Consider the following 26,536-nt stretch of genomic DNA (forward strand, 5'->3'; position numbering starts at 1 on the left):
ATGATACAGGATAAATCCACCCTAAAAACTAACCGAATACTAGGGAACATTAGTGAGACTGCAGTTGGGGAGTGCAGGCACTGCGTGCAAAAGGCGGATGCCAGCAGATTCCACCCCGAGACTTCCACATCCAAATGACCACATACGGCCATTTGTTAGCTGCAAGGTTCCTCCCATTAAAACACCGAACCCCAATATGTTTCCATAGTAATCTTTTACTGCAAAGCAAACTGAGGTTATTAATTTTTCACTGGGAAGCCAAATTTTTACTTTAACAGTGAGGCGTAGTTTGCTGCCACCATCCATTTAACCAGCTAATTTAACTTCAGGTTGGCCTGGTTGTAATCCTAAGGCGCCTGAATCAGTTTGGGTAAGAATAGATATGTGTGCTCCTCTATCTATTAGGAATTTAGTTAGGATTTGGTGAGGACCTACAGGAAGCATAATGTAAGGGCCATCATTGACGAACACTGATTTTCCAGACCGACAGGCCCAATAACCGTCCAGAGGTTACCCCTTTTTTGGTTCCAGTTATTGCGATTCCTTCAACTCCCTTCCCAGAGGGGAGAAAGGATTAGGAGGTCCCACAGAAGCTGTTTGGGCAGGGGCAGTAGCAGCTGACAGTGCTGCATCTCGCCTTCAAAAAGCTTCTATCAAGCTTAGAATAACTCTAGCTGGCTGTCTATGAATAGCAGCTCTGGGAATACCCATTGCCAGGGCTTGTTTCCACAATTTATTTCTCTCTTCCTGGGCCCTCGATCGTTGATTAATGGATCCCAGTTCTCTAGAGTCACTCCGCAGCGTTTACTTAACCTAACATTTTGTCCTATATTTTTTGTTCCACTGGACACATCATCCCACACCATTTCTTGTCCATGATTTATGAGGCCATACATTAATCCTGCCCAAGTGGGGAGGTTTCTTTGAAGTAAAGTAGCTTCTTGGTCATTTTCATCACTGACAATATCCCTTGTGGCTGAGTACTAAAATCCGTGTCTCTCTTGATCTTGTCTCTTTTTGCAACAGGATAAGGTTTGAGAACGGCAGGGGCTCCCTTTATTAATGGCTTTAACACAGTCTACAGTTGCCACCATGGGAACATCAAGGGAACTACGCTCATGCATGGCCTGAATACAGGCAGCTTTTGTAATAGCTGTGGAGAGCTCATCCCAAGATCTAACAGGTATTAACAAAGGCTCTCCTCTCTCCAACGTACCTATTCCCCCAGCCCAGTATGCCACCCTACTTGTTCTTCAGAGGGGATCGTTCAGGGCATCAGGGCCAGCATTCAGAAAGACACCAGGGCCCCGGTAGCCATGAGCCTCATCGGCGTTCAGTAAAATTCTATCTCCTGCAGTAAGACACACTCTCTATAGGTATTCAGTTGCAGTTTCTCCTGGCTTACTGCCATAACATTCTTGCAAATTAGCCATCTAAATCGGGTCAAATGGGATTGTTTTGCAAGTACTTGGACCTCGCCCTCCCTGCAGACCTGTTTGCATTTCACCTTTTATAATGCATCTGGCCATAAACCGAGGAGGTTCAGGAGGATATAGGGGGTCATCCTTGTCTGAGCTGTTATTAGGATTTTTCCAATAAACTCAGGGGGTTTCCAGGCCTTGCATTAACATTATTTCAACATATTCTCCTAATTTTTGTTCTTTCAATTCACAGAATCACACACAGAATCCCAGACTGGCGGGGGTTGGAAGGGCCCTCAGGAGCTCCCCCCGTCCCACCCCTGCGTGAGCAGGCACCCCCAGAGCAGGGGCACAGGGCCGCGTCCAGGCGGGGGGTGAATGTCTCCAGGGAAGGGACCCCACAGCCTCTCTGGGCAGCCTGTGCCCCTGCTCTGGCACCTGCACAATAGAGAAAAAATGAGAAAAAACTCATGTTATAGAATCATAGAATCATTAAGTTTGGAAAAGACCCTTAAGATCATCGAGTCCAACCACTAACCTATCACTGCCAAGCCCACCACTAAACCATATCGTCAAGCACCACATCTACCCTTCTTTTAAATACCTCCAGGGATGGAGACTCCACCACCTCCCTGGGCAGCCTGTGCCAATGTTTGACAGCCCTTTCGGTGCAGAAGTGTTTCCTAATGTCCAACCTAAACTTCCCTGGCGCAGCTTGAGGCCGTTTCTCTCGTGCTATTGCTTGTTACTAGGGAGAAGAGTCCGACCCCTGCCTCGCTACAACCTCCTTTCAGGTAGTTGTTCTATTTTTATTGATAGTGGCAGTTTGTTAGTTTTATGTTGCTCTATTTCATCCTGCAGATCTTGCATTTTACAGGTTGTTTCCCCTCTTTCTCTACATGCAGCACCTAAGCATGTTCCCAACATTTTACAGATTATATCTTCATCTTTCCCATCTTCAGTCGAACCCCTCACAGCACTTAACTGCTTCCCTGCTGCTTCCCAGTTACACCAACTATCACAGGCCCATTCTCTTGAGAAGCCAGGGTTCAGATTAATACTGTGATTTCGTAAATAATCGGCAACACGACTTGCCATCCTGCTGACTACACCAAATTGTCGTGGAATAAGATTTTTTACACGATTTTGGTCTAGCAGCAATTTAGGATTTGTAATAGCTTTGAGATAGATCATAAAATTAGGTTGTATAATTCTTAAGCATCAGCCAATTTAACAGAGCGATTCAATGGAATTTGTTACAATCGAAACAGCGACTTAGTTAAAGATTCAAGAATGGCAAAGGTCACTCAAAACTTACAGCAGGGTTATACACACAGAGGGCATTTAAATCAATTCACAGACAGCTCTAAATCAAATTGCACACACACTCAGACAGGAAGCTCAAACTGCGTGTGCACATACACACACAGAGGTTAACCTGTGATTAAAATTTCCCTTTTTGTGCGTTTCATGAATTACTCACTATTATGTGCCAGCATTCGTCAATGGACGGTCAGCAAACCTCGCAAAGTCAGGCCTCCGAGTCCTTGTGAAATCGCTGATGGACGATTCTTCAATCCTTGCAAAATCTCCCCTGCGAGGCGTCCCGGCTCAGGGGAGCTACTGGGTCACACAGCCTGCGGCAGTCCCACAGAGCTCAAAAGGTCTCACTTTTGGACTGCTGTTCATAGGATCTCAAGATGAGTGGCTTTATCCAGTATTTCCCATTCCAGCCACAACTGGTACTGTGTCACTGTTCACCATGGTATCCTGGGGTGCATTCAAAGGAGTGTGGCCAGCAGGGCGAGGGAGGTTATCCTCCCCTCTGCTCTGCCCCAGTGAGGCCACATTTGGAGTGCTGCGTCCAGGTCTGGGCTCCCCAGTACAAGAAAGACAGGGAACTACTGAAGAGAGTTCAGCAGAGAGCTACAGAGGTGACCAGGGGACAGGAGCATCTCCCTTATGAGGAAAGGCTGAGAGACCTGGGTTTGTTCAGGCTGGAGAAGAGAAGACTGAGAGGGGATCTCATCAATGCTTATAAGTATCTGAAGGGTCGGTGTCAAGAAGATGGGACTGGACTCTTTTCAGTGGTGTCCAATGACAGGCCAAGGGGCAACGGGCGCAAGCTGGGACACGGGAAGTTCCCCCTGAACATGAGGACAAACCCCTTCCCTGCGCGGGTGCCAGAGCCGTGGCACAGGCTGCCCAGAGAGGCTGTGGGGTCCCTTCCCCGGAGACATTCACACCCCGCCTGGACGCGGCCCTGTGCCCCTGCTCTGGGACAGGATGAGCTCCAGAGGTCCCTTCCAACCCCTACGATTCCATGATTCTGAGATATGATTCAGGCAGCAGATGGCCCAGGTGCAGCCAGGGAGCACCTGACACTCCGGTCACTGCACTTGTAACTGAGATAACAGCACAACAGGATTTTTCTTTCCAAAACATGCATGGCTTTTCCTGAGAGGTCAGAGTGCCCTGGGGGCCTGCACCACCCAGCCCTACTGCAGACGACAGTGGGAGTAGACTGCCACCTCTCTACAGGCACATCTGAGATTTTTCTTCCCACCCCTAACTGATCAAGATAAAACAATTTCATCTTAAAATGATTACAACAAACACCTAGCCCCTAATGTAATGGCAACACAAATGAAGCCAGGCTTAAGCAGATCCTTCCTCACCAACTGCAGTAGAGAATTCTTTCTCCCTGGGGATTACCAAGCATCGCTGGCGTTAGGGGGACATACCTCCCTACATCTTGGCCACAGGCCATGCAGCAGCATGACTACCTCCAGGAACGGGAGACAAGCTATTTTCTGCTCTGAAAGAGTAATAAACAAAAAACCCCCAGAGGTTCCATAAACAGGTAGCATCTTCAGTCTTTCAGCTTGCAAATGAGGGCAGGATCAAACAGGCCAGAACCAACATACAAAGAGGCAAATTGAGGTTAACTTGGGTAAGCAGGTGCAGTGTCACTGATTTCTTTCACCTGTTTCTAGAGGAGGAAGAGAGTCATAATCACACTTTCAATACTTTCACAAGTGTAAACACTGAATGTATACCTAGCTATCACAAAATATTTTCAGTTCAACGTTGGTTCTGTCCTGCACTCACCAGACAGATCTCACATAAATTACTTAATCTCAGAGTGCTTCATTCTCTCTGTTTATAAAGCGGAGCAGGCCTGCTGTAATTTGTTTCGGGATAAATTAAGAACAGGTTTATGGCTTCTAATGTTTTGGGGTGAAGGCAAGGTAGTAAAAATCTTGAACTCGCCCTATTTAGTATAACATTTGGCAGCTAGCACTTTATATTCACTGGATTAATTTCTTTTAAAATTAGTATTTTCAATAATGGAAATAAACCCAAAGCTAAACTGATCAGTCACGCTTTTCATTTTCTATTCTAAGACTCACATTAAGATTTCATAAACTTGCAATACTTCTTTCCCTGCTTAAAAAAGTCTATCCATACATTTGATTTATAAATAATGCATTTTATATACAAACAACAGTGAATGCCAAGAAGCTGAAAATATCATTGGTGTAAACCCAATTCCTTCTGTCAAGTTAGCTCCCAGAAATAAATTTGATTCAAAGTTTCTGAATGCAATTGCTACTAAAGGTTTCACAATAACTTACAGAATTCTTAAAGCAGGAATTTCTGCCTCAGGCTTATTCAAGGCAAAATAAAACATCAGTGGTGTTGTTTTTTAGACAAGGAAAGTAAGACCAGTCTATAAAATTCAAGCAAATCACACTATGTAATATCTTTTGTTTTGGTACAACTTAAAAACCCCAAAATGTTTTTTGGTTTATCTCCAAAAAACTTGGAAAAACAGAGGCAAGCATAATTTGCAAACATTTTAAGGCATTATCTAGATTTTTTTATTAATAAAACCTCATTTTACTTTAACACGCTTTTTCACATTCATAATTACTCCGATATAACGCACCCTGTAGCTACAGGCATTGCACTGAAAATAAGCTGGATTTTTTTAAACTAAATTATCGAGTAACTCAAGTTTAAGGCATTAGCAAATTTTGCATCATGTTTCAAACATCTGGAAATGAACGTATTTGTATGCTTTCCACTGAATCAGGCCATTCATAGCCAGTTCCTCACCCTGGCATTCAGAGTTAACATTACACTTCTGCTTTACTTAAGTGAGGTGGCAGATGAACCCTGTTGCTACAGCTGTCCTCGTGGCAACAGTACTAGTTACTCATCCTGTACACATCACTTTATCCAGCCCCAGGTGGGAAAGCCCATGCATCTGCTTACAAGTAGCTGCAAAAAAGCAAACAAGAAAAGTGAAAAAGCATAGATGAGAGTTCATACACTCAGCTGCGTGTATTGGTTGCTCATGTATGTGCATGACTATGAAAACTAGGAAAAATGTGTTCAAAGATTTATTTTTATCCAAATAGAGTAGTTTCTACGCCCCGTGCCCATCCCTTCCCTGGGACAATCAGGTCAGTGGTTCACAGAGTTGAGGCAGTCGGATTTAAATTTGGAGCTGCTCTGTAGCATCCAGGTTTGCCTTGCTCGCTCTGCTGAGAAGCACTGCTAAATCCAAAGTGTGTCGAGTGGGTCAGGTTCAGAAGCTGGTCAGTTCTGGTTCCTCCTGACACTCTGGACACAGAGTTCTAGAATCCAAATGAAGAGGACATTAATCAAAGAATGCCAAAGTGACTTTTCCCATTTTGATGAAGACTGGTGAGCTGAACAGGCTCTTTGCCTGTTACCCCACTCCATTTGCTTTTTTGGGTCTTGTGTCACTAATTTACGCAGCAGCAGGAGGAAAATGTCTCCATGTGGAGATAAGGAGATAATCTTCCAGGCATTTTCGTTTGCTCAGCCTTTGGTGATTATCATACCCTTTAGAGAGACGGGATTGCAATTCCCATCTGTGCAATTCACAGCATCTTAATAGGCTATTCTTACCAGGTGAGGATGGTGAGAAGGCTTATCTTCCAGTGAAGCTCGCAGATCCAAACTGTTGAGCATGGGGTTGCAGGAAGGGATGATATTTTCCCAGCCAGCCAGGCAGTGCTGTGAAAAGAGACGGGAATGCTGCATTAGAGTGCTTTGCCCTTTTTTCATCTATTGTGGCCTGTTAGTTCCAAATAACTTCTGCACAGGGAGGTTTTAGCACATAATTAATTAATTTTTTGGGGGCATTTCAAATGACTAACACAAAAGAGAAGAAATCTCTAATGAATCAAAACTGCACAGCTGTCTCCTCTTCCACCTTTCACTGGCTAATTATTGCTAAAACCATCTCCTGCTTTGTGAACTCAAGCACCTGAACGCTCTGAACCTGTCTCAGCTGACTCACCCAGTTCCCTAAACCTCAAACCAGGCTTCTTTTTATCTCTGCCCTTGACATCTCTAGGCCAGAGCTAGGTCTGGGTAGTAATACTGCCCCCAGCATTGCCTAGTGACTCTACAAAACTAGTTTTGAATCCAACCTTGCCACTATGGATTTTGCCTGGCCCCTATACACTGTGAATACTCCACAGAAGCTTGCCTTTTAGACTCTCTAACATCTCTGGAAAGAAACACGGGCAGTCTTGGTTATGGTTCATCATGTTGAAAGGTCAATGCCTGAAATAAGTCAGCTTAAACATGCCCCAGAAGTAAACAGCTTTGTATGGCACTTTCTTTTTCTCAGCGTAAAGCATCTGCAAAGTCATATGTAAAAAGCATATAAGAAGTCCTACGTTTTACGCCAGTTACACAAAGGCATGAACTCAGAAGCACACACCAATGGCTTTTTGTGCTATCTCAGTGACACAGATCAGAAATTTTAGTGGAAACCCTGCCAGGGGGATGAGTCCCAGATTCTTTTTCTTTCTTGTGCCATAACAATGCCCAGCCTGGGCTGTACCATCAATATCAACAAGACGACAGCAACTTACCGAAGGCAGTGCTAGATTGTCTGTTAGTTCAAGGCTCTTCCTGCGATGGGCTTTGTATTTGTAGGCAGGCATAAGGGTAGACCGGGGAATGCTGACCCTGCAACCACACAAGGCAAGTAATTGCCTAGACCCTCCACAAGGCAGAGAAACCTGCACGCCTTCCCCACTTAGATTCCGAGGGTCTGATCCCAAAGTGAACCAAGCGAAACAGTTTTGGATTAGGGCATTAGACACTTAATGTGCACATTGAGATTCTGGACCAAATTCAGATAAAACATGGATTTCTCACTGACTTCAAAACTGTTTCTGCTTATGGAAAAGATCAGTAGGAGTTTTTAAGCAAGAGATACGTCTGCCTTGAGAACAACAACCTTCTACAGAGCTATTTTGATGCTGTCTTCTCCATCACATGAACAGCTTTTTCTTCCCCATTGTTTCCTTGAGTTCTGCATATTACAAAGCAATAATTCTTATCTACCTGACATAGGCTGGCTCTTCCAGTACCTCTAGGGGCTGGCGAGTACGTGGGATTTTGCACACAGGGCAGGCAGATTCTGAATCCACAGGGACAGTGAAGAGGCGCCGGTTTAATCGGTAACCATAAACACCTGCCACAGAGTAACGAAACATCATGGCATTTCTCGTTTGGCAGACAGTTTCTCAACCCAGTCAAAGCTGTGTTCTACCACAGTGCCACACACGCATTCTATAGAAAGAGATGCTTTTCCTGAAATATCTTTTACATTTCCTGTCCACAAATAAGTTCCTAAAAAGCAAAACCAAAACTTCAACCTCCTCAACTTAGAAAGAGAACTTTAGCCAATTACAAGAAACTCTGACAAAATAAGATGACACTGATTGAGAGAGGATCCCTAGAAGACTCAAGTGTCTTGGGAGTAGGAAGCTGAATCTGGTTTAGAAGCTGCAGCTAAAAAACCCCACATTCTTCCTTGTCTGGCATGACATGGGGCTCTCTCAGAACAAAGGGCAAAGACCGCTCAGTTGTTCGTTCACAGAAATTGGATTAGGAAGAAATCTGATCTTACACTTATGGGAACTGCTTATCAAATCTGGATCTTGCTCAGGAACCATGTAATCCAGAGCCTTCCACCTAAAGAAACACGCAAACAAATCAGTCACGGGGGCAGGCCCTCTGAACAGCCCCACCTTTTCCAAGCATACATTTCTGACTGGGAGGTAAAGGGCTACAAAGCAGCCCTTACAATTTCGCACTCCAATCTACACTTCCATATGAAGTATGAAACTATACTTTTCATTACTCTAAAGGGATACATTGCTGCTTCAGCCCTTCCCCCATACCCACTTACTCCAGGTGCTGCTCACGAATACACGCTGCTTTGTTGGCCTGTCGGAACTCGTGCAGCTCAGCAAAGTATTGGTCAGATTTTTCTGCTACTGAAGAGTTTGTATCCAGGAGCCCTGAGAACGCCAAGGAAAGAGAGAAGTTCAAGGATTTACCAAATCTGGGAAAGCACCAAAGCAAGCCTCATGCAAAAATGTCAAAGCAACCAAAGTTCTGAAGCACCAAAATGGATGATGAAAAGAGCATGCCATCGTGTCAAGCCAGAGCTTTACCGCATGGTTTGGGTCACTTGTATTCACTCATTTTGGTTACTCGGTACCCCCTCTGAGCCCACTCAGCTTAGCCGTTTGCTGCCTGCATTCCCGTACCACTGCCACCTCACCGTGCCAGGGAAGCACAGGTCACCTCTGGTCTGGACAAGGAATGGCTTCTGACAAAACTGCAGCTCCTCTGCTGAGACCTGCCACATGGGCTCTCGGTCTGCAGTTCTGTCACACCTCAGCCAAAGGGGTCATAAACTGTCTTTTAACTCTTCATATTACCACATCGTGCTGAGAGCTTTGCTTCAGCTTTAGGATTCACCTGCAATCCAGTCATAGCCCAGGAAAGGACGTACGGACCAGCTGCTCACAGGTATGGTACATTCTTCGGGGTCAGACTGAAAAGGCACATGCCCAGCTTCCTTCTGGGAAGAAAACAATTCATAAAGACCTCCTATACTCTAGCAGGACATTCAAAGGTACAGCTTAGGAGATAACTGGCGGCTGTGGCTTAGTCTGAGGCTGGATTCTATCTATGCCTCTACCAGGAATTTGCTCACCAGCCCTCTGTCTTCTCAACTGATAAAACAGAAGGAGGCGGCAGGGGACTTGCCCAGGCTACGGCAGTGTTCTTCAGGGCTTTAAACAAAATGCTGACTTCCCTGCATCACACATCCTCAACATCAGGCCACCTGTGCTGCCTTGGAGGATGATCAGGGCAACAGTCTGCCCTTCACGCTGACAGAAACAAGCTACGTGACAGCAGCACTGCACCGGCTGTTCTCCCTGAGCACATGAACCACATATGCAAATGACAAGGAGTCTTACAGTGAAGGGCTACAGATTTCTGGCCTTTGGTTCACGGGCTAAGGAAAGCAGGGGCTGAACAAACTGCCAACAGCCCCTGGCCGCTAAGGCTGGGAACAGGTTCTGATCCCAACTTCCAATTTACACAGTGGGAATGGGTCAAGTAATGTTTTCCTGGCCCTTTCTCCCCATCCTTCTATTGACTTATGAAAATAAGCAAAGCATTGGTTTCACCATTTACTTTCAACTCTTTGGACTGAGATGTCAGCAAGAGTGATTCAGGGATTACGGGCTCTCTAATGATCACACGCCGCTTGCCGGTCTCTTCACTTGGTATGCTGCTCAGTGATGGGTCCAGATGACCCTTAAGCTGCTTTTTCTCATGGAAACCATGTAGCAGAGCAGACTGTTTTCTGTAGTCTCCATGGCCCAGAAGGAAGGATTCTTCCTCTGGACTTCCTCGAGCGCAGCCATCTCTATCCACTCCGGAAGCTTCTCTGCCACACGTAATGATTGCAGACACTGGCATAACATTCTTCTCTTTCCCAGGAAAGCTGGAATCCAAACCTACTGCTTCCTGAATCTTCGCCTGTGGTTGCTGTACCCCTCTGTCATTGTTGTTGTGTTTAAGAGACGAAGAAAAGGCTGCTCTGGCTGCGTAAGCTCCGGGTTCCACAGACACCAACGTCACAGGGCCAGCTGTAGACTTCGCAGCATTGACCTGGTTTTCCTTCTGTAAGGACAGAGACTCTCAGACCACACAGCATCATTCAGATTACAAATAGCTTTCTTTAGGATATTTCACTCATTAAGACAAAATCAACCTCTCGTTCTAGTCTGCTCACCCCTTTAAATTCCTGTAGGGAAAAAAGCTAAATCCTTATATTACAAGACATTTATTAAGTATTTGGAGAAGACTGGGAAAAGCTGAGTGCAGCTTTTCCCAATTTGAGGAACTGCTAAACTTTCAACCTTTCTGCTTCGAAGAAATAAAAGGATTATGTTCCACAATGTTCATTCCTGTCTTAGATTACGAAACCTACATTTCTTAGGCATTAACTGATCTCTGAACCCTTTGCAAGGAGAACATATTTGAGGTCACAGGATACACAATAAGCAGAAGTCTAGCTACTTTTCTAACAGACTCCATATTCCACTTTCTACCAGCTCCTCCATGTCCATGTGTCTCCCTTACCACTCCATACGCGGAGCTGCCGCCTACCATCCAAGGCCCGTTTGCTCCTCAGCCCTTCTAGCACAGACACAACACATACCCCTCTCTTGGGCAAAGGGACAGGTCTTCCAGTAGCTGTTCTATTAGGAAGAGATTCTGGAAAGAGTGGCTTGCTGAGAAGCCTTTTTCGGATCTCCTCCTGCTGCATTCTGAGCCTTTGCAGAAGGTCCTGGTTGGCCTGCCGCAGCCTCTTCAGGTGCTCTAACTCCATCCTATGAAAACATTTTCCTGTAAAGCCAGAGGAAGGGTGAACTACATAAATTGAAGCATTAAGCAAAGAAGCAGACTCAGGAGAAGTCACTTTCAGGGGACTTTTAATAAAAATCACTTAAACCTGTTGGAACATTGGGAGTGTTGATTATTGCTCCTGAGAAATCAGCCAGTCTCAAAACTCTCTTACCCTAAGAACTAGCACCACTGCCCATCTCTCTCCCCTCAGATGTACTGTCAAACATTTTGCACCCAGAAACTGCTGGCTGACTGAATAAAGTCACTCTCACAGAGGAAACAGTAAACCTGAAAAAAGTCACGTCAAAAAGCCAAATAAGAGACATTTGATCCAGGGGCTGATATTTAGGACAACCTCATGTAATTCTGCTTTAACGTTCTTTTTAAACATCAAAATTTATATTGTGATAATACCAGGATTCTCACAAGTTCAAAATATGACTAATGAATCTGAATGTATTTACTATATCCAAAGGAAATACTGAGTCAAAACTGTCCTCCACATTCCCTGGGCAGCAAGACTCCATCAGGCTCAATTATGACTCAGGACTGGGACCCAGAAATTCCGATCCCACACGTTAATCACTAAGGGTTACCGCCCTTTTATTAGAAAAGGGGAGAAAGAAAAAAAAAAAAGAGTTACTAAATAAACAAACATAAATAAATAAAGCGTAGCTTGACTGGAAGGCCGTCATGCTGTTCAACTGTTTACAACATCACGAGCTCCTCTAAATTTGCAGAAAGTGTTGGTTTTTTTTTAAATAAAACAAAACTCAAAAGCCCAAACCCAAACTCCCACCTCGCTTACAGCTAGAGTCATCAGTTATGCTCTCAAGTAAAACTATATGCTTCCTTAGGACCTTTTGTTCTCAAGGGTCCTTAACCCTTCTCCAAAGCTCTTCTGATTTGTTTTTGTGCCCGCTACTCGGCAACTGGGCGCGAGGAATCGAACGCGTATGCTGTACAACAGCACCGGGGGACACGCAACCCAGTGCTAGCCACCAAAAACTAGAACGTATCTTTTTGTTACAAGAAATAAGCGAGAGGTGCGCTACTGGACATAAAATGGAAATACCAGCCCGGAGGCAATAAACTGGAGATCATTTCAACAATACAGAAGTTCTTACAGCATTCACAGGACAAAGATAACAGCATCCTCTCATCATTGCTCATCGGAAATCAAATACTCTGAAAATAACATTAGTCAAGGGACTTTCTGGAAGGGTTTTACCAGATGAGAGCCACTCTCAGCATAACCTACGTAAAGCCGTTAATCCTTCGTGCTCGAGGCCACGGGCTCAAGCTTATGAAACTGATTTAGCCGAATTCCTTGCAAAAAAGAGCTTAGCTTCCCGCAGTAAAAAAATAAAATAAAATAAAATAACGACTACCTCGTGGATTAAGAGCGCTCATCCCAGCAAGAAAGCTGCCCCCCACCCACGCAGCTCCCCGAGCTGCTTCCGCGCAGCCGCCGCGTCCCGCCTCTGCCGAGCCCACGAGGAAAGGGGGGCCGGCGCCGGGCGCCGCCAGCCGCCCCTTCCCTTTCCAAGCGGGGAGCCTGGCAGCCGGCGGAGCCCCGGTGAGGCCTCCCTCCCGAGCACGGCGAGCCTGGCCAGGCCAAGCGGCTCCCCCCCGCGGCTTGAGGCCCACCTGCGCCGCTCCGAGCCGCCGGCTCGCCCGGCCATCCCGCCCGCGGCCGGGGGAATCCCCGCCTCCGCTCCCCAGGCCGGCCCCGGCCCGGCCGTTCCCGCAGGCCAGCGGCCGCCAGCCCCGGCCGGGCCCGCCCCGCCGCTCCCGGCATGCCGCCCGCCCGGGGGGCCGCGGGGCTGCCCGCGGGGCCGGGCCCAAGCGCCCTCCCATCGGGGGCGCGGAACGGCCGCAGCTGGGCGCAGCCCCGCTCCCCCCGAGGCTGAAAAGAAGCCCGCGTAAAAAATTTGTCACTAGAAATCCACCTCTTTCTCTTCTATCACGCCCCGTGTCATCTACCGAGCGAGAACACTGCTTCACCGCACCGGCAGGCTGCGCGCGGCATTTGCTTGCCGTTACTTCCTACAATATTCTCAAGAAATCATTGATTCCATACCAATGTTCTTCGTGCAACTGCAGGAGGAATCTCTGAACCATTCTATCAGACAGTTCGGTATTGTTAATTTTCATTAAGTTAATTTTCATAGCAAGAGCGCAGATAAAGGGTCCCGATTCGCAAACATGCAATTCACCGTGCGGCAGCAGCGTGCCATCGCCTGAACGTACCATACTGCCACTTGAAGGCTTCGTATCGCGCCACGCAGAACGCATCGGGAGAAATACTTTTCCAATTCATTTTTATTTTGGTTTCCATTGTTTACAGCATTGATACAGGAATAATTCATGCAAATTTATCACCTTAAATACAGCAGAGAGAAAACTCACTGGTAAGAGTATTTCGAAGAGCTCCATCAACAACACACCATGAGAAAAACAAGTAGCAGCAATAAGATAAAGTGCATTTAGCTGACCTTCTTTAATAAGAGTTTGGGGAAGATTGTTTTTGGTGTTGACTGTTCTAAGGATTAGTTTATCATTCTTTATGAAGAGCATGAGAGAACAGCCTCCTTGCTGCTAGTGTTCATTCCTCCACCACTCAAAATTAAAGAAGCGCAGCTGTGTTTTGATTAAGAGGAATCCAGCTCGTAGGCCCTTCCGTTAAAAGCTTGATTCTCGGTCACTTGGGCTCCAAGAGACAAGGGTTACAAGCATACTTAAAAATTCTTCTCTCCCATGTTAGCAGTTTTGCTTCTTTAAAAAACTCAGGTGGTTCTTTCCCCCGTTCTGTAGGTTATGTTTCAGCACTACAGCGAGAATGCCTACATCACCAAAATCTGAGCAGTAGCAGAAACACACGTTGGCAAGATACCAGATTCTAAGAACCCATCAGCCTCTTTTCCCTTTACAGATTAGACACTGGCTTAAAGATCAGATCATTTATCAGATTTCCCCTAAAGGCCTGCTGAAGAGATGCTAACAGCACACATCTTCAGCAGCAAGGTCAGCACTTCGGGTAGCCTAGAGCTGCTGAGCGGTACGGCATCATCATCTCCCGCTCCTGGAATACAGCGGACGATTCCACTTACTCAGGTATACTTCACCACAAGCCCAGGGGCCACATCTCCAGAGGCAGCCTCAAATTTCTTTCTTACTCATTCTCAGATCTGACCCAAGCCATATTTACATCCTGCTGGTTGCCTGAGGAAACTGACCCAGGCCAGCGAAGACCCTTGATGAAAATCGCTTTCTGGTTTGGGCTGGATTCAAGGCTGCCTACTGGAAGTAAAAGGTTGGTTTGCTTCCTGCATTCCAGGGTTGTAACAGGAGTCTCACTGCCAGCTCCTACATGATCAAGATACTTCTTACTTACAAGTCTTACTGCCAATCTTAGAACAGCATAAAATATTTAGTGACATTTCACTATTTTTACTCCCTCAAGTATTAGACAGCTTCTTCCTGGAACTTCCGTGACAGACGAGACAGGACTTGTCACGGGCATGGGCATGAACAAGCAATCCTAAGCTGATGACCTTTTCAAGGGAAAAGTCTCATTGTCAGTAAGAAAAAAAGAAACACTCTTAGTAGTTCTGAATTCAGCTGGACCTGCTCAAAGAGAGCCCATATTCTCTAAAGTTTGATGCCGAACAGATGTAGGTTGTCACTAACCTCAGAACTACAGGATCTGATTCTGGATTCCTCAGACATTTTGTGGGGAATCGAAAGGTTATACCCAACACATGGCAAAATACTGACCCACCAAGGGGAAAAGAAACTTTGAAACACAGGAACCTAACCCTGGTACTACAGAAATCAGTGAGAATCTCCCCGCTATCAATTCCAACCGGACCAGACTCCAGTCCTTAAGATTCCCAAATCTTATACTCCAAATTCAAAATTGCTTCAGGGCAAAAAAACCCCAAAAGATTACTTGATCTATTTGCAAATAAAGAACATTTTTCTAAAAAAAAAAGTCGCCTTAACCCAGTCTTGCCCTGACATGAAACACAAGGGAGAGGTCTCCCACCGGCACTGGAGAAGCTGCACTTGCCAGCTCATTCTCATACTTCTCATGGGAGAAACGACATTACATCACGTTACTGCATGGGAGCTCTGCATGAAGCGAAATCTCTTACAGCTCATAATCCATGTGCTGTTCTTGTGGCCAAATAGGTAATGGAATTCCAAAGGCCTGCTTCCAGAAACACAGCTGTGCATTTCCAAAACAAAAGAAATCCCACATTCACCAACTTACCTCATAAGGCAGTTTGTTACATTCTATCAACTGGCTTTTCCTTCCTATTTTTCTTTCTCAACAAGCTGCCAAATTACCAGCACTACCTCCTTCCACAGGAGCTACATACATCTCTGCAAATTATTTGTCCGTGTTGTGAAACGGGCCAGACCACATTATTAAACTGCTCTTAAGAGGAAAAAAATGACTCTCCAAAGCCAATAAGCTTACCAAAGGAAAATCTTAGTCCCTCTTGCTCTGGAAGAGAACTGGGTTTTGTTCATAGGTTTAAACCTACTGACAGTAATAAACCTTTCTGTGAAGGGGCATGGTGATCCTCTGTCACGTTCTGTAAGAAAGGAGTATCAACCTCAGAGACAGACCTGCCCGTGCTACAAATGCATTGTGAACCATCATTCCACCTGTGTGCGCGGGACCTGCGTTTCGACCAACAGCTGCGTGTCACACATACATAAACCTGGGGCTTGGAAGTCCAAAGTTCCATCTTCACGTAGTAAAACTAAAGACTACATAAAGACATGTCAGAGTAACTTTTAACCTGATAAACATTTGTTTGTTATTTGTTACTGTACTTGATTTGACTTTAAAAAGCCCCCTGTAAATGTATGAAACACATTTCTTCTGAAGTAGCTTGGTCTCACAAGAAGGAAACAGAGGAGTTACAAACAGCTAGTGTTTAGAGGTGGGACACAAAACAGGGAAGCAGGATCCTATTGTTCACACAGCAACTGGAAACCTAGCAATAGGCTTTCGCTCGTTCCCTTTAGGGAATTCCAAGACCCACCACATTCTCTGTAGTATTTAGGAGAGCACTGAAGGGGAATAGTGTTGTTTTTCTCTTCTTCCCACACTACCTGCTTTGCTGCAGGTACTGATGCGTGAACATGTTGAGTTCACTGTCAAGCCATCCCGCTTTATTCCTGCAAGGACAGAAAGTCTCCATTAGGTGAGTAAACCAGCTCCTCTCAAGCCAATCTGAAAGCAGCATGACTAAAACGATTAAATGGCGAGGCATGGAGAGGAGCGCCAGAGGCCCATTCCAAAACGCTGCTACCATTCCTTGCCCCTCCCTGGGTCAGGAACACGCCTGCCAACAGTCCCTAGGCTTTGAGGTTCAAACCGAGATCTCGGTCACAATGTCACGTTGATCTTATTGTATAGATAAGGAATGTCTAAAAAATTATTCCCGACAGCCTTTGCAGGGTGAGGAAAAATGTCAGACAACTGCGTACAAAGGTGAGGGTGAGACTTCGCGTAATATTATAACAGCCTGAAGGAGTTTGTAGGAGTAGACGACTGTATGCTTTGATAAATGGAAAGGAACTGTAATTCCAAACCAACCAAAAACAGAAAGAAAAAGGGGTTTTGTGAGACAGATTTATATGACTGTCGACAGTACATGGGAAAGTACAGAGCAAAAGGGAACACGACTTGGTAGGAAAAGATGCTGATGTCTGCACATCAAACCTATGACAGACTGCACCCCAAGATACACCCTAATCTGAACATCTTGGGGCAATCACATGAAAAACAATCGTATACAAAATGTCTGCGCATGTGGCATAATAAAATCTCACCTGAGCAGCTTTGCTTTGCTCTGCAGTGAATCCAGAACTTCGATTTTTTTATTCATGGCCGAGATTTCCTGCTCAAGATTCTCCCGTGTGACATCCACTTGCTGACACAAATGAGCAAACGTTCCAGCAAGCTCTCTGTGAGACAGGGAGAGCAGCTGGTTATGATGAAAAGTAAGACCAAGCAGCAAATTCAAGGCCATAATCCCTTTGATGTATGGTGATGATGCTACTGCCTCAGATGTTCATCTTTCCACTTCTCCACAAGAGTATCTTAGAGCATCAGAGCAACTTGATTTGACAGGCAGAAGTACATTAAGACTAACTCTTAACAGTACCCAAATACTACATCGGTGAGTCAAAAAAACACAATATTCTTTTAAAACCCATCTATCATTACACATTTTTAAACCTGGAATTCAATATGCGGAGTTATTTTGTTTTAACAAGGAATATAATTAAAAAACAAAACCCCAAACAACAGAATTTGGATAAGGTTTTAGCTGAATATAGGCAACTCACTGTTGGACTTGGTGGCTGCAGTTAGAACCCGTATAGCTGACGATGAGCTGCAATTTCTCTCCAGCATACTCCACAAACTGCCGTTTGAAAGCTCTCTCTTTTGCTTTTGTGGTCCAGGTGAGGCGCTCATATACATAAAGGAGCCCATAAAGGCCAAAAGAGAGAGCAATCAGTCTCCAACCCACAGCCTTCCAGACCTAAAAAAAGCACAAATGACACGATGCCAGCTCCTGACAAAGGTGCAGAGAGCATTGCACTCACATTCCAGACACATGAAAACGAGCCAGACAGATAACCCTAACTTGCAAGTGGTTTCATTGCTCAGACAACTTGATACTGATGTCCAGTCTACAAAATAAAAACACCTAAACTATTGGGGTTCCGTGCAGGTTAACCATTCCAGCACATTTAAATTACATCTGCAAGTGCAAACAAACTTTGTCCGGTTCACGGAATCCCTGTTTCTGAAGTAAAAGATGTTTTTAAGCAACCATCTCCCTTTGAGAAACCATCCACCCCTAGACACTGTGACACTAGAATAGCATTTAGGTATGGAACTGTCACTACAGAAACTTAGGATTCTTCCTGCAACAGGAACTAGAGTTACCATGCAACTGGAGTCAGATCTCTTACACCTCTGCAGTCTGGGGAGATTTAGGATTCAAAACATTCATTATTTTCAAAAAAGACAGAAAAGCAGGAAGTGTTGATTTTCTGAAATAAATTAGGCATAGGATCTAAAATTAAGCATGCTCTTCCCTTTCCAGGAAGGAAGATACACATTATCAGAGGGTCTCGGTAGGTATTTCTGTCCCGATCCCTCTGAAAACACTGAATTTTCTTTTATTCTCACAAAAGAATCAGAGACTATTTAGTGCTTTTATAACACACTTTGAAGGGTTATCTTCACAACAACCCTGGCTCCAAGCCTAACTATTAAGCAAAATAGGTTCAATAATTATACTCAAATAGCAGATCAAAGGAGAAAGCATTTAACTATCTGTGAATAGCAAATATCTACAGGACTCAGCAGTGCAAGCACTTCTCAAGTCAGTGCTCCAACATTATATATATAAATGCTGCTCAGGTTGCCAACGCACCACGCCACCAACCACGATGATCCCCATGGAAGTTCGGGAAGTTAATGAGGCCAGTCCAGTCACCATCGACACCATGAGCTCTTCCTGGGTCATAGAGCCCTGAGGCAAAGGAGGCAGGCTGGGATTCGCTGGTGTTAAAGGGCGTTGAACCTAATTAGAAGAGCAGTGACACAACAAAAACAAAAACAAAGTACAGAATAAGAAAAGGCAAACCACTGCCCTTCCCACCAAAAAACTTCAGCAGACACTGAAATAATGAATATCACATCTACGCCTGACCACTCAACGAGGTATCCTACCTGGTCATTATAGCCCATCAAGGCTCGACGACCATTCTTTGGTCCCAAAAACCTGTTCACCAGCATCGTCCATCCAAGAGAAAAATGGAATTCTATGTCTTCTTGGAAGTCGGCACAAAGCTTGTCACAGTTCAGATCATAGCTGAGCGTGAAGCACTGTCGGGGAATTAACATGTCTATCTGGCCCCGCAAAGAGACTGGGAGAAGGGGTTTTAAACCATCTGCACAGACAGGAAACAGAAACATTAAAAAATTGGCTATTGAGTTCACAAGAATTAACCAGACTTGTATTCTGTAATCAGGGTGGCTATGGGTTGTTCCATCCTCCACCATCACTTTTCTTAGTGCCTTAAATTTCCTAAAGCCAAGCGTGTTGCAAAGCGCAAGATACATCATGCGTCACTGTTCGACTCTTCAGATCAACTCAGAAGGAAATCTTTCCATGAACCTTCTCAAATCCTTAGAGGTAGCTGGTGAAGTTCAAAGTTTAGCAATAGCTTGGAAAACAACCCAAGGCCAGTTCTAAAAGCATTTAGGCACCATACTCCTATTAACACCTATATTCAGACAGGCACCTAGTTAAAAGTCATTCACATTTCATTAGGATCTTGGTCTGATAACCTCTCACGTTTCCAAAGCCACAGCTCCTCTCTGTCACGAAGGATTAAGCTGATTGTACATATTCATTAGCAAATCACTGCACAAGTTCAGACACAGAGTGGAAAAAGCAGGAGTAACTAGTCCTCTGCACAACGGTATCGCTAATCAAGATAGAAACTAAGATGACGCCAGCTGCACATCAGCCATCAGATTAAGGAAAAACCCAGAACACCGACCCAGTTATTTTGCATTACAGTTAAAAGAAAAAAAAAAAAAAAGGGAAACATCGCCTGCTGAACTGACCTATCATTTCTTGCTGCATTGTCTGCAGGGAAGCTGTGATTGCATTGGAGCAACGATCTGACATGTTACGGCCCAGACCTTCCTCAATGTGTTTATGCAGCTCCTGACAAACAAAGAAAGGGTTATTAAGCTTAAAATAAATGTAGGTAAGGTGCAGGCTGCAGGTGCCAGTTAAAAAAACCCTTCCAGAACGGGAGCACACATTCTGTCTGCCCACTGTTCTAACATTAGTTTCATTTTTTCCCCCCCATTCTTCAGTGAAGGAGAGGAAAAAGCAAATCAAGAAATCTCATGTGTACTCTGTAGTCTAGGAACAGTTCTGTTTGATCATATGTGTATCAATTTAGGACTGAGATTGTTTTTACAGAAGCTATCCGAATGCAAGAGACATTCTAACAAAAGGTTTTTCATAATATGAAAAGCTTAGCTCATATCCTCTTTTGAATAATGTTAAGCATGTCAAAAAGCTAGCATAATTACTGATGGAGAGCAAAAAAAGGCCTCTCTAAATTGCTTAAGCAATCTGTAATAAACAATCACTTACACTCTTGTAAACTTTAAGAACTACTTGAGACGGATGGAAGTCTGCTTGGTATTCATCTACCAACACTGAAAGCCGTCTGATTTCTTCTGCCATTGCATTTGACACCTAGAGGAACAGCACAGGACAGAGTTTGTATACATTCTGTCCTAGGCAGAGACGGAAAACCACCCGAGGACATGCATTTCTTCGTAAGCACTACGGAACACTAGGCACTGTGACTGTGCAGCACCACGCGGCCACTGTCTGCCAACTGCAAAATGCAATATTGGTGACTTGCAAAAAAAGATGGCCGAGAAGTATGTGGGTCTATGCTCTGTATAACATTGCAGAGAGAAAAAGACTGAGGCAATAGAAGACCTGTGAAAAATTAATAGGCCTTTTCTGTATATTCATAATAGTTAAAATGGCATATTATAGACACTGACATTATTGTAGATTGAAATAATAAGGAAACTTATCTGAAACATTTTAGTATTTTAGGATACATTTAAGACTGAAATATAGTAGCAAGAATAATTCACACATTAATCAAAGTCTCATTGTTTATTTGAAGCATCTTATATGAGGCTCCCTGAGTGTTTCCTCCAAATATTCTGCTTTTCATTTTGTTACCTAAAGGAGAACAAAAAACCCAAAACAAACACAACCTTTTAAAGCATTTCTTCTCTTCCCATCTGTAACTCCCACATTCTAGTACTTCAAACCTTTGTCAGCACTTTGCATTCTTCCCACCATGCTGGCAGCTGTTTCAGACAATCTCTTTTTCTGAAGCTGCTCCTCCTTACCTGCCTTTCCACTTCTTCTGTGATCTGTTTTATTTTCCGCTTGTAGTCTTGCGTAAGGAGCTCCAGCTGTTTGTCAATAAAACCTAAACGTTCCTGACGTTCCTCTCGCATTTCCAGACAGTAAACTCTGGTGGAAAAAAAAGGGCTCATCAAAAAGCCAGGTAAACGGATTTTTGATCTACAAGTATCATTCAAATTCCAGAAACCAGAGATTCTCTTGCCCAAGAACATCTACAATACCTTATGTACACATGGCACAGAACAAAATAGAGGTTCTTCTCCCAGTATTTTCACAATTCACTAGAAGCGCTACCAGTACATATCCTTTCCGCGCCCAAACATGCTGTATTCTGCTTTGCATTTTAAGTGCTCATATTCCCTCAAATTTCTCCCAGAATACAAGCTTCAGTTAAGCAGGCACCAAGCACCAGCTCTCCTCACCGCTGTTCCTGGGCAGCTATATGCACAGAATCCATGATGAGACGAACATCTTCTGCAATCTGCTTTGCTCTCACCGTATGCTGCTCAAATTTTGTTTTTACTGCTGACTGCGAGATACATTCCTGTATACAAAAGGCAGCCAAGGTTAGCAGCCGGCAGAAGCATAGTACCCAACCTCTCCTTCCTGTTGGATTTATTTCCAAAATGTGGTCCCACTCCATGTTTATAAACTCTAGTCCCCAGCTTTTCAGGAGCAGAATCTAAACGGAAGATTACCAAACATAACGCTCACCTCAAACCTTCTCTCGAAGTTCTGAAACTCAAACATTCTTACTTGAAATCCATCTGCCAATGCTCCACCTGAGGGAAGGAAAGTACAAAAACCACTTCAGTTTTGAGACAGCAATCAGATGTCGGACATCAGGAAATGTTCCTGCTTTACTTTGAAGCCAACGCAAAAGTGCTGCTAAGTCACCTCTTTGCTTTTGACTGCTCTATTAATAACCTGACCCACCCCAATTTTATTCATTTTTTTGGAACCAGATATTCTCTATGTTCTTCTCTATCAGAAAATGGAACGTTTCTGTTAGCTTTCCTCACCTCCTTCTGGCATCCCTTGAGCTCTCTGAATCCTGGCATTCAGCACTTCTTTTGCCGACACAAAGAAAATTCGATCCCCTGCCTGGGCTCGATCCACCACACCCAGCTCATCTACCAGGAAACTGGTACAGCGCTCCATGTGCTGTCGACGCACCTGAGGGATAAAGAGGATAAACCCCACATGTGGTTAAATCCACTCTACGCTCCATCCGTAAAAGGTTAGACCAGGCACCCAGATGCCCTCTGCTGGTCTAAGCTACCAATGCAAGAGTTAGAAAATAACTGCTGTTTTGTTTTATGGAATCTTCCAGCAGTTATCTAAGGGATCTAACTTCAAAAGGCCCCAGTTAAACTCTTCATTTCCAGCTCAGAAATTTCAAGAATCATGTCCTGATCACTAGACTATACTCCCTCTAGTCTCCACACTATGGTAACAAAAACCCAACTGCAAAACAATCACATATGACACTTTATGATTCTACCTGCAAGGACCAGAGTCAAAATGGCTCTATAATATCCATTCAAAGAAAAGGAATTTTAACAGATCACAAACCTCTTCCATGTATTCTGGTTCAGAGGCAGATGCATCCCAGCGGTTATTTAAAATAAATATATTGGGTCGAGACAGACGTTCGTTCACCTTGTGAAAGAACTGTTTCTCCTGAGCAAAACAGAACAAAACCTCTTAAGATTAATAAATAACAATTTTTTAACTTTTAGCCAAATTCACTGAACAAGTGGACTTGAACATACAGTTTGCATCAATGTTGATTCCGAATTTGCCACCAGGACAAATACGTCAGCATCTAGACAGAATTTGTCAATCCAGCTGTCCAGCTCTGTGGTTACATCAATGCCAGGGCTAGCAATGGAAAAAAAAAAAAAAAAAGAAAAGAAGAAATATTACTATGCTGTGGAAACAGAAAAAATATAATTTTAAAAGTTATTAAGAAGTGTGTTTCAGCTTCTCAGGGCATTAAATTCCCATGTCTGAGCTATGCTGCCCTGAGGTGACTCAGAATACAGGCTAAAAGGAGGTACCGATCAAGAGACACTCTGCTAACTACAGCAAAGGACTTTAGTCACTGTCATAGATTACAACAGGGTCAATTTCCTTGATGTTTGTTAAATTTGTATTTGAAGACATTTCTGTAATTAATCCGTGATATGTAGGAAAGGAAAGATATTTCTCACCTGTCCATCAGCACCAGGTCATCCTTTAAGAGAGGACATTTGGAATTGGGCCACATTACGCTCACTAGGCTGCCAGCATTCAGAAGTTCATCTTGATGAAGGGCATGAGCCAGCTGGTTTACTGTCTATTAAAAAGATGGATAATTTAGAATATTTCCTGTATGCTAAGATCTGTTAACACTATTATCTCCTCTTCAGGACCTTTCACAGACAATTTAAGATTAAATCCAACTCCAAATCACTTTCTCCCTGAGGGGTCTTCCACATAAAACTTGCTTGAATCTCCTAGTCAAAAGGCAACCGCCTAGTGAGAGTTTATGAGAAATTTTCCTGTCAAGGAAAAGGCTACTGAGGAATTATCAGGAAGTCTGTTCCTTCTGTCAGTCATACAGAGCTCAGAACTTCCCGAGTCACCATTTTGGTTCCTTGCTATCACTAACAAATACAACATACCAACTTTTTCATAAATTGAACAAGTTCTATCCTGTGACTTGCTCCGTTCCTCCCATCCTACATGTAACAAAAACCTATTCTTCCTCTCTACTCATTTAATGATTAAAATCCTTAACTGTGAAATTTATTCATAATGCTTTAATTTTCTTGTCCCTTCCCTTCTCTGGCACTTCTGAAGAGCTCTTCTTTATCTTCTGCTTAAGGTAATTGTACCTTAACACTCTTCTTTTCCTCTGAGCCTTCAGTAAGCAGGAAAGCTTCATGTCCATCTGTCCCTTCTACACGCAGGAAGCAATTAGTGGTGTGTCCAATTCCTGAAGGAAGGACTTTGTCCCACAGCATGGCATTTATCACAGTGCTTTTCCCATTGCTTGTCCTGAAGTCAGATTACAGAACAATACAGCAAGACTTCTGAGGTTCAGGCATACTCATTCTGATATTACTGAAAGCAAGTTCTCTAAACGCAAGCATTAACGATTTAGGTGCCACAGGCAACTTACGAAAAGACTTTTGGATTTTTTTATTTTAAGAATTCTTCCATATTGACGAATTACATGCTACAATATTTGTTTTTAATATATAAGAGGACTAGTACCAGGGACATGCACATTACAGGCAAAAGCTGAAGCACCAGTGTTTCTATAAATAATTTTACTGGCTGCAGTCCTAAAGATGCCAACTGCTTTACTGACTGGGGAGCGTGGGCAACATAAGCACGTGACTCACCTTCCAAAGAAAGCAACTTTCATGTGTCGCCTTGCCAACACTTCACTAATGCCGCTGACTTTTGACAGGTAGCCTTTGACTTCCAGTACCTGCTCTTCTGTGGTGACCGGATCAAGCTCTATATTCTTGTGTGTTTCTAAAATCAAAATATATGATGCCTCTGAATTCCAGCGGTCATCTGCCTTAGTACTGGGTGAAACACCTCTTCATGATATAATACACATAACTCAACATTTATCTGTGGCCCAAAGACCATGTGGGTAATCTTGGTGCATGCAATTGCACCCTGAGGCAATTTTGCACCAGCATTTATCAGCTGGTCTCTTCTGTGTATCCAGTAACCTTAGGACTGTCTCAAACAGAACACAGCCAACACTTAAAACACTCCCAACACTCCAATTTTTTTTTAAAAAAAAAATATCATTTGTCTGTGTCTTAAGCTGTTAAAGCCAATTATTGGCATATGCTACATGCCACTAGGAATGATGTGTCTAGGCAAGAATGTTTAAAGAATTACAGGCAAAAAACCTAAAGAGCTTTGTATAGTTTATTAGAAAACTCCCAAACAACATAAAAACCAAGCACAGCTCACCACCTCAGTTTCCTAACATGTGTGAACTTGTCAGCTTTAAAATACGAACCCTAAACTCCACCCAAATTCAATAAAACAACTTTCTGTTCTTCTTATAAATACTGATATATGCAGGCATGCATGTATAGACAAGCACAGGTCTAGCAGCACCATTTCACTGAATGAGGGGGCTTTGGTGTGCGTTTGGGGGAATTGTGTGTGTGTGAAGCACTGTAACACACTTGTAGTTCAAGAATTTAGCTCACCTTCCAGGAACGAGGAGCTCTCATTGATGTATGCAGCCAACTGTTCAAAGATACCATTGATTTTCTTTTTTGCAGTGACAAAATGTTTAAGCGGAGAAGCATTTACTTCAGCCATGTGTCTTTTATCCTTCTTCACTGCAACTATTGACTTGGAACGAGTAAACAACAGGGACATCGCGCTACAGGGAAAAATCCAATACATAAAGGTGGCTCACCAAGTGCCAACAGCTATCCAGCTAAGCATCCTACCAAGAACTAGACAAATACACGTTTTAAAAACAACCCTTTTTCTTTCACAAAGAAATTGTTCCACTTCCTACAATTCGAAATTACTCATAGATCAGGAATAAATAAATTAATCTTTCCTTCTCCCTTCCCACACACAGGCCCCCAGCGATCACTCCTCCTCTTCCTCCGCTTACTTTCAGGATGAGTTACGATTTCACAAGTCAGGCATGGTCAGCTCGCGTCCCTCTGGAACATGAACGACTGCAGTCCTCCTGCCTTCTCCCTCGCCCTGGCCAGCGCTTTCAGCGACGCCGAATCCAGCCTGCCCCCGTCCCTGCGGCAAAGGGACCAGGGGATGAGGGGCACAGGTTGCCGAGCTCCCTGACCGGCCAGGCTCGGCTCCCCCGCCAGCCCCGGGCCGCGGGAATGCGCCCGGCAGACGCTCCGGCCGACCGCCATCGCCTTCTCCTCAGACCTCGGGGGGAGAGGCAAAGGGCGGGAAGCGCCCCTCTCCCGCCCCCGCAGGGCGGCGCGCACCTCGGAGGGGCGGCAGGACCCTGCCCCGGCGGGTCCTCCGGGTCCTCCCCCGGCGGGTCCGCCCCGGCCCCCGGCCCCGGCCCCCGCCGCCCGGCAGGCGACCCCCGGAGCGGCTCCCGCCTCCCCTACCGTCAGGCACCGCCCCACCTCTCACCTTCACCACCGCTCCCGTAAGGCCGCCATGTTACCCCCACGGCGCCGTCAGGCGGCAGGGGCCGGGCGGCGGCGGCTGTCATCGCCGAGCGACGGGCGGGCCCGCTCCCGCGGCAGCATGGGAGCGGTAGTCTGCGGGCACGGCCCCGCGCCGCCCCGCAGCCCC

The 26,536-nt window shown here is 44.7% G+C and overlaps 2 protein-coding genes across 5 annotated transcripts; both read right to left on the bottom strand.

Moving 5' to 3' along the window:
* Nucleotides 1-5,162: 5,162 nt before the first annotated feature.
* On the bottom strand, nucleotides 5,163-13,011 carry MIIP (migration and invasion inhibitory protein). 4 transcript variants are annotated; one of them, XM_075114001.1, is made up of 10 exons: nucleotides 12,846-13,011; nucleotides 11,008-11,195; nucleotides 9,975-10,466; nucleotides 9,249-9,351; nucleotides 8,671-8,782; nucleotides 8,389-8,453; nucleotides 7,821-7,950; nucleotides 7,343-7,439; nucleotides 6,366-6,473; nucleotides 5,163-6,067 (listed from the first exon to the last, which is right to left on the bottom strand). In XM_075114001.1, the coding sequence occupies exons 1-10, from the start codon at nucleotides 12,994-12,996 to the stop codon at nucleotides 5,903-5,905; spliced, it is 1,611 nt and encodes a 536-aa protein (XP_074970102.1). In that variant the 5' UTR covers nucleotides 12,997-13,011; the 3' UTR covers nucleotides 5,163-5,902. The 4 variants fall into 4 exon arrangements, with proteins under 4 accessions (XP_074970102.1, XP_074970105.1, XP_074970103.1 ...); XM_075114004.1 differs by having other exon boundaries at nucleotides 11,008-11,179; nucleotides 12,846-12,933; XM_075114002.1 differs by having other exon boundaries at nucleotides 5,282-5,708.
* A 491-nt stretch (nucleotides 13,012-13,502) lies between these two features.
* On the bottom strand, nucleotides 13,503-26,468 carry MFN2 (mitofusin 2). The gene is made up of 19 exons (XM_075114000.1): nucleotides 26,372-26,468; nucleotides 25,875-26,014; nucleotides 25,453-25,631; nucleotides 24,616-24,751; nucleotides 24,103-24,265; nucleotides 23,437-23,561; nucleotides 22,996-23,104; nucleotides 22,796-22,903; nucleotides 22,243-22,396; nucleotides 21,935-22,002; nucleotides 21,643-21,764; nucleotides 21,202-21,328; nucleotides 20,417-20,521; nucleotides 19,873-19,975; nucleotides 18,970-19,190; nucleotides 18,671-18,820; nucleotides 17,571-17,767; nucleotides 17,052-17,186; nucleotides 13,503-16,394 (listed from the first exon to the last, which is right to left on the bottom strand). The coding sequence occupies exons 3-19, from the start codon at nucleotides 25,625-25,627 to the stop codon at nucleotides 16,325-16,327; spliced, it is 2,268 nt and encodes a 755-aa protein (XP_074970101.1). The 5' UTR covers nucleotides 25,628-25,631; nucleotides 25,875-26,014; nucleotides 26,372-26,468; the 3' UTR covers nucleotides 13,503-16,324.
* Nucleotides 26,469-26,536: the final 68 nt, after the last annotated feature.

This window comes from Phalacrocorax aristotelis, chromosome 19 (assembly GCF_949628215.1).
Source record: "Phalacrocorax aristotelis chromosome 19, bGulAri2.1, whole genome shotgun sequence".
Classification (NCBI taxonomy): domain Eukaryota; kingdom Metazoa; phylum Chordata; class Aves; order Suliformes; family Phalacrocoracidae; genus Phalacrocorax; species Phalacrocorax aristotelis.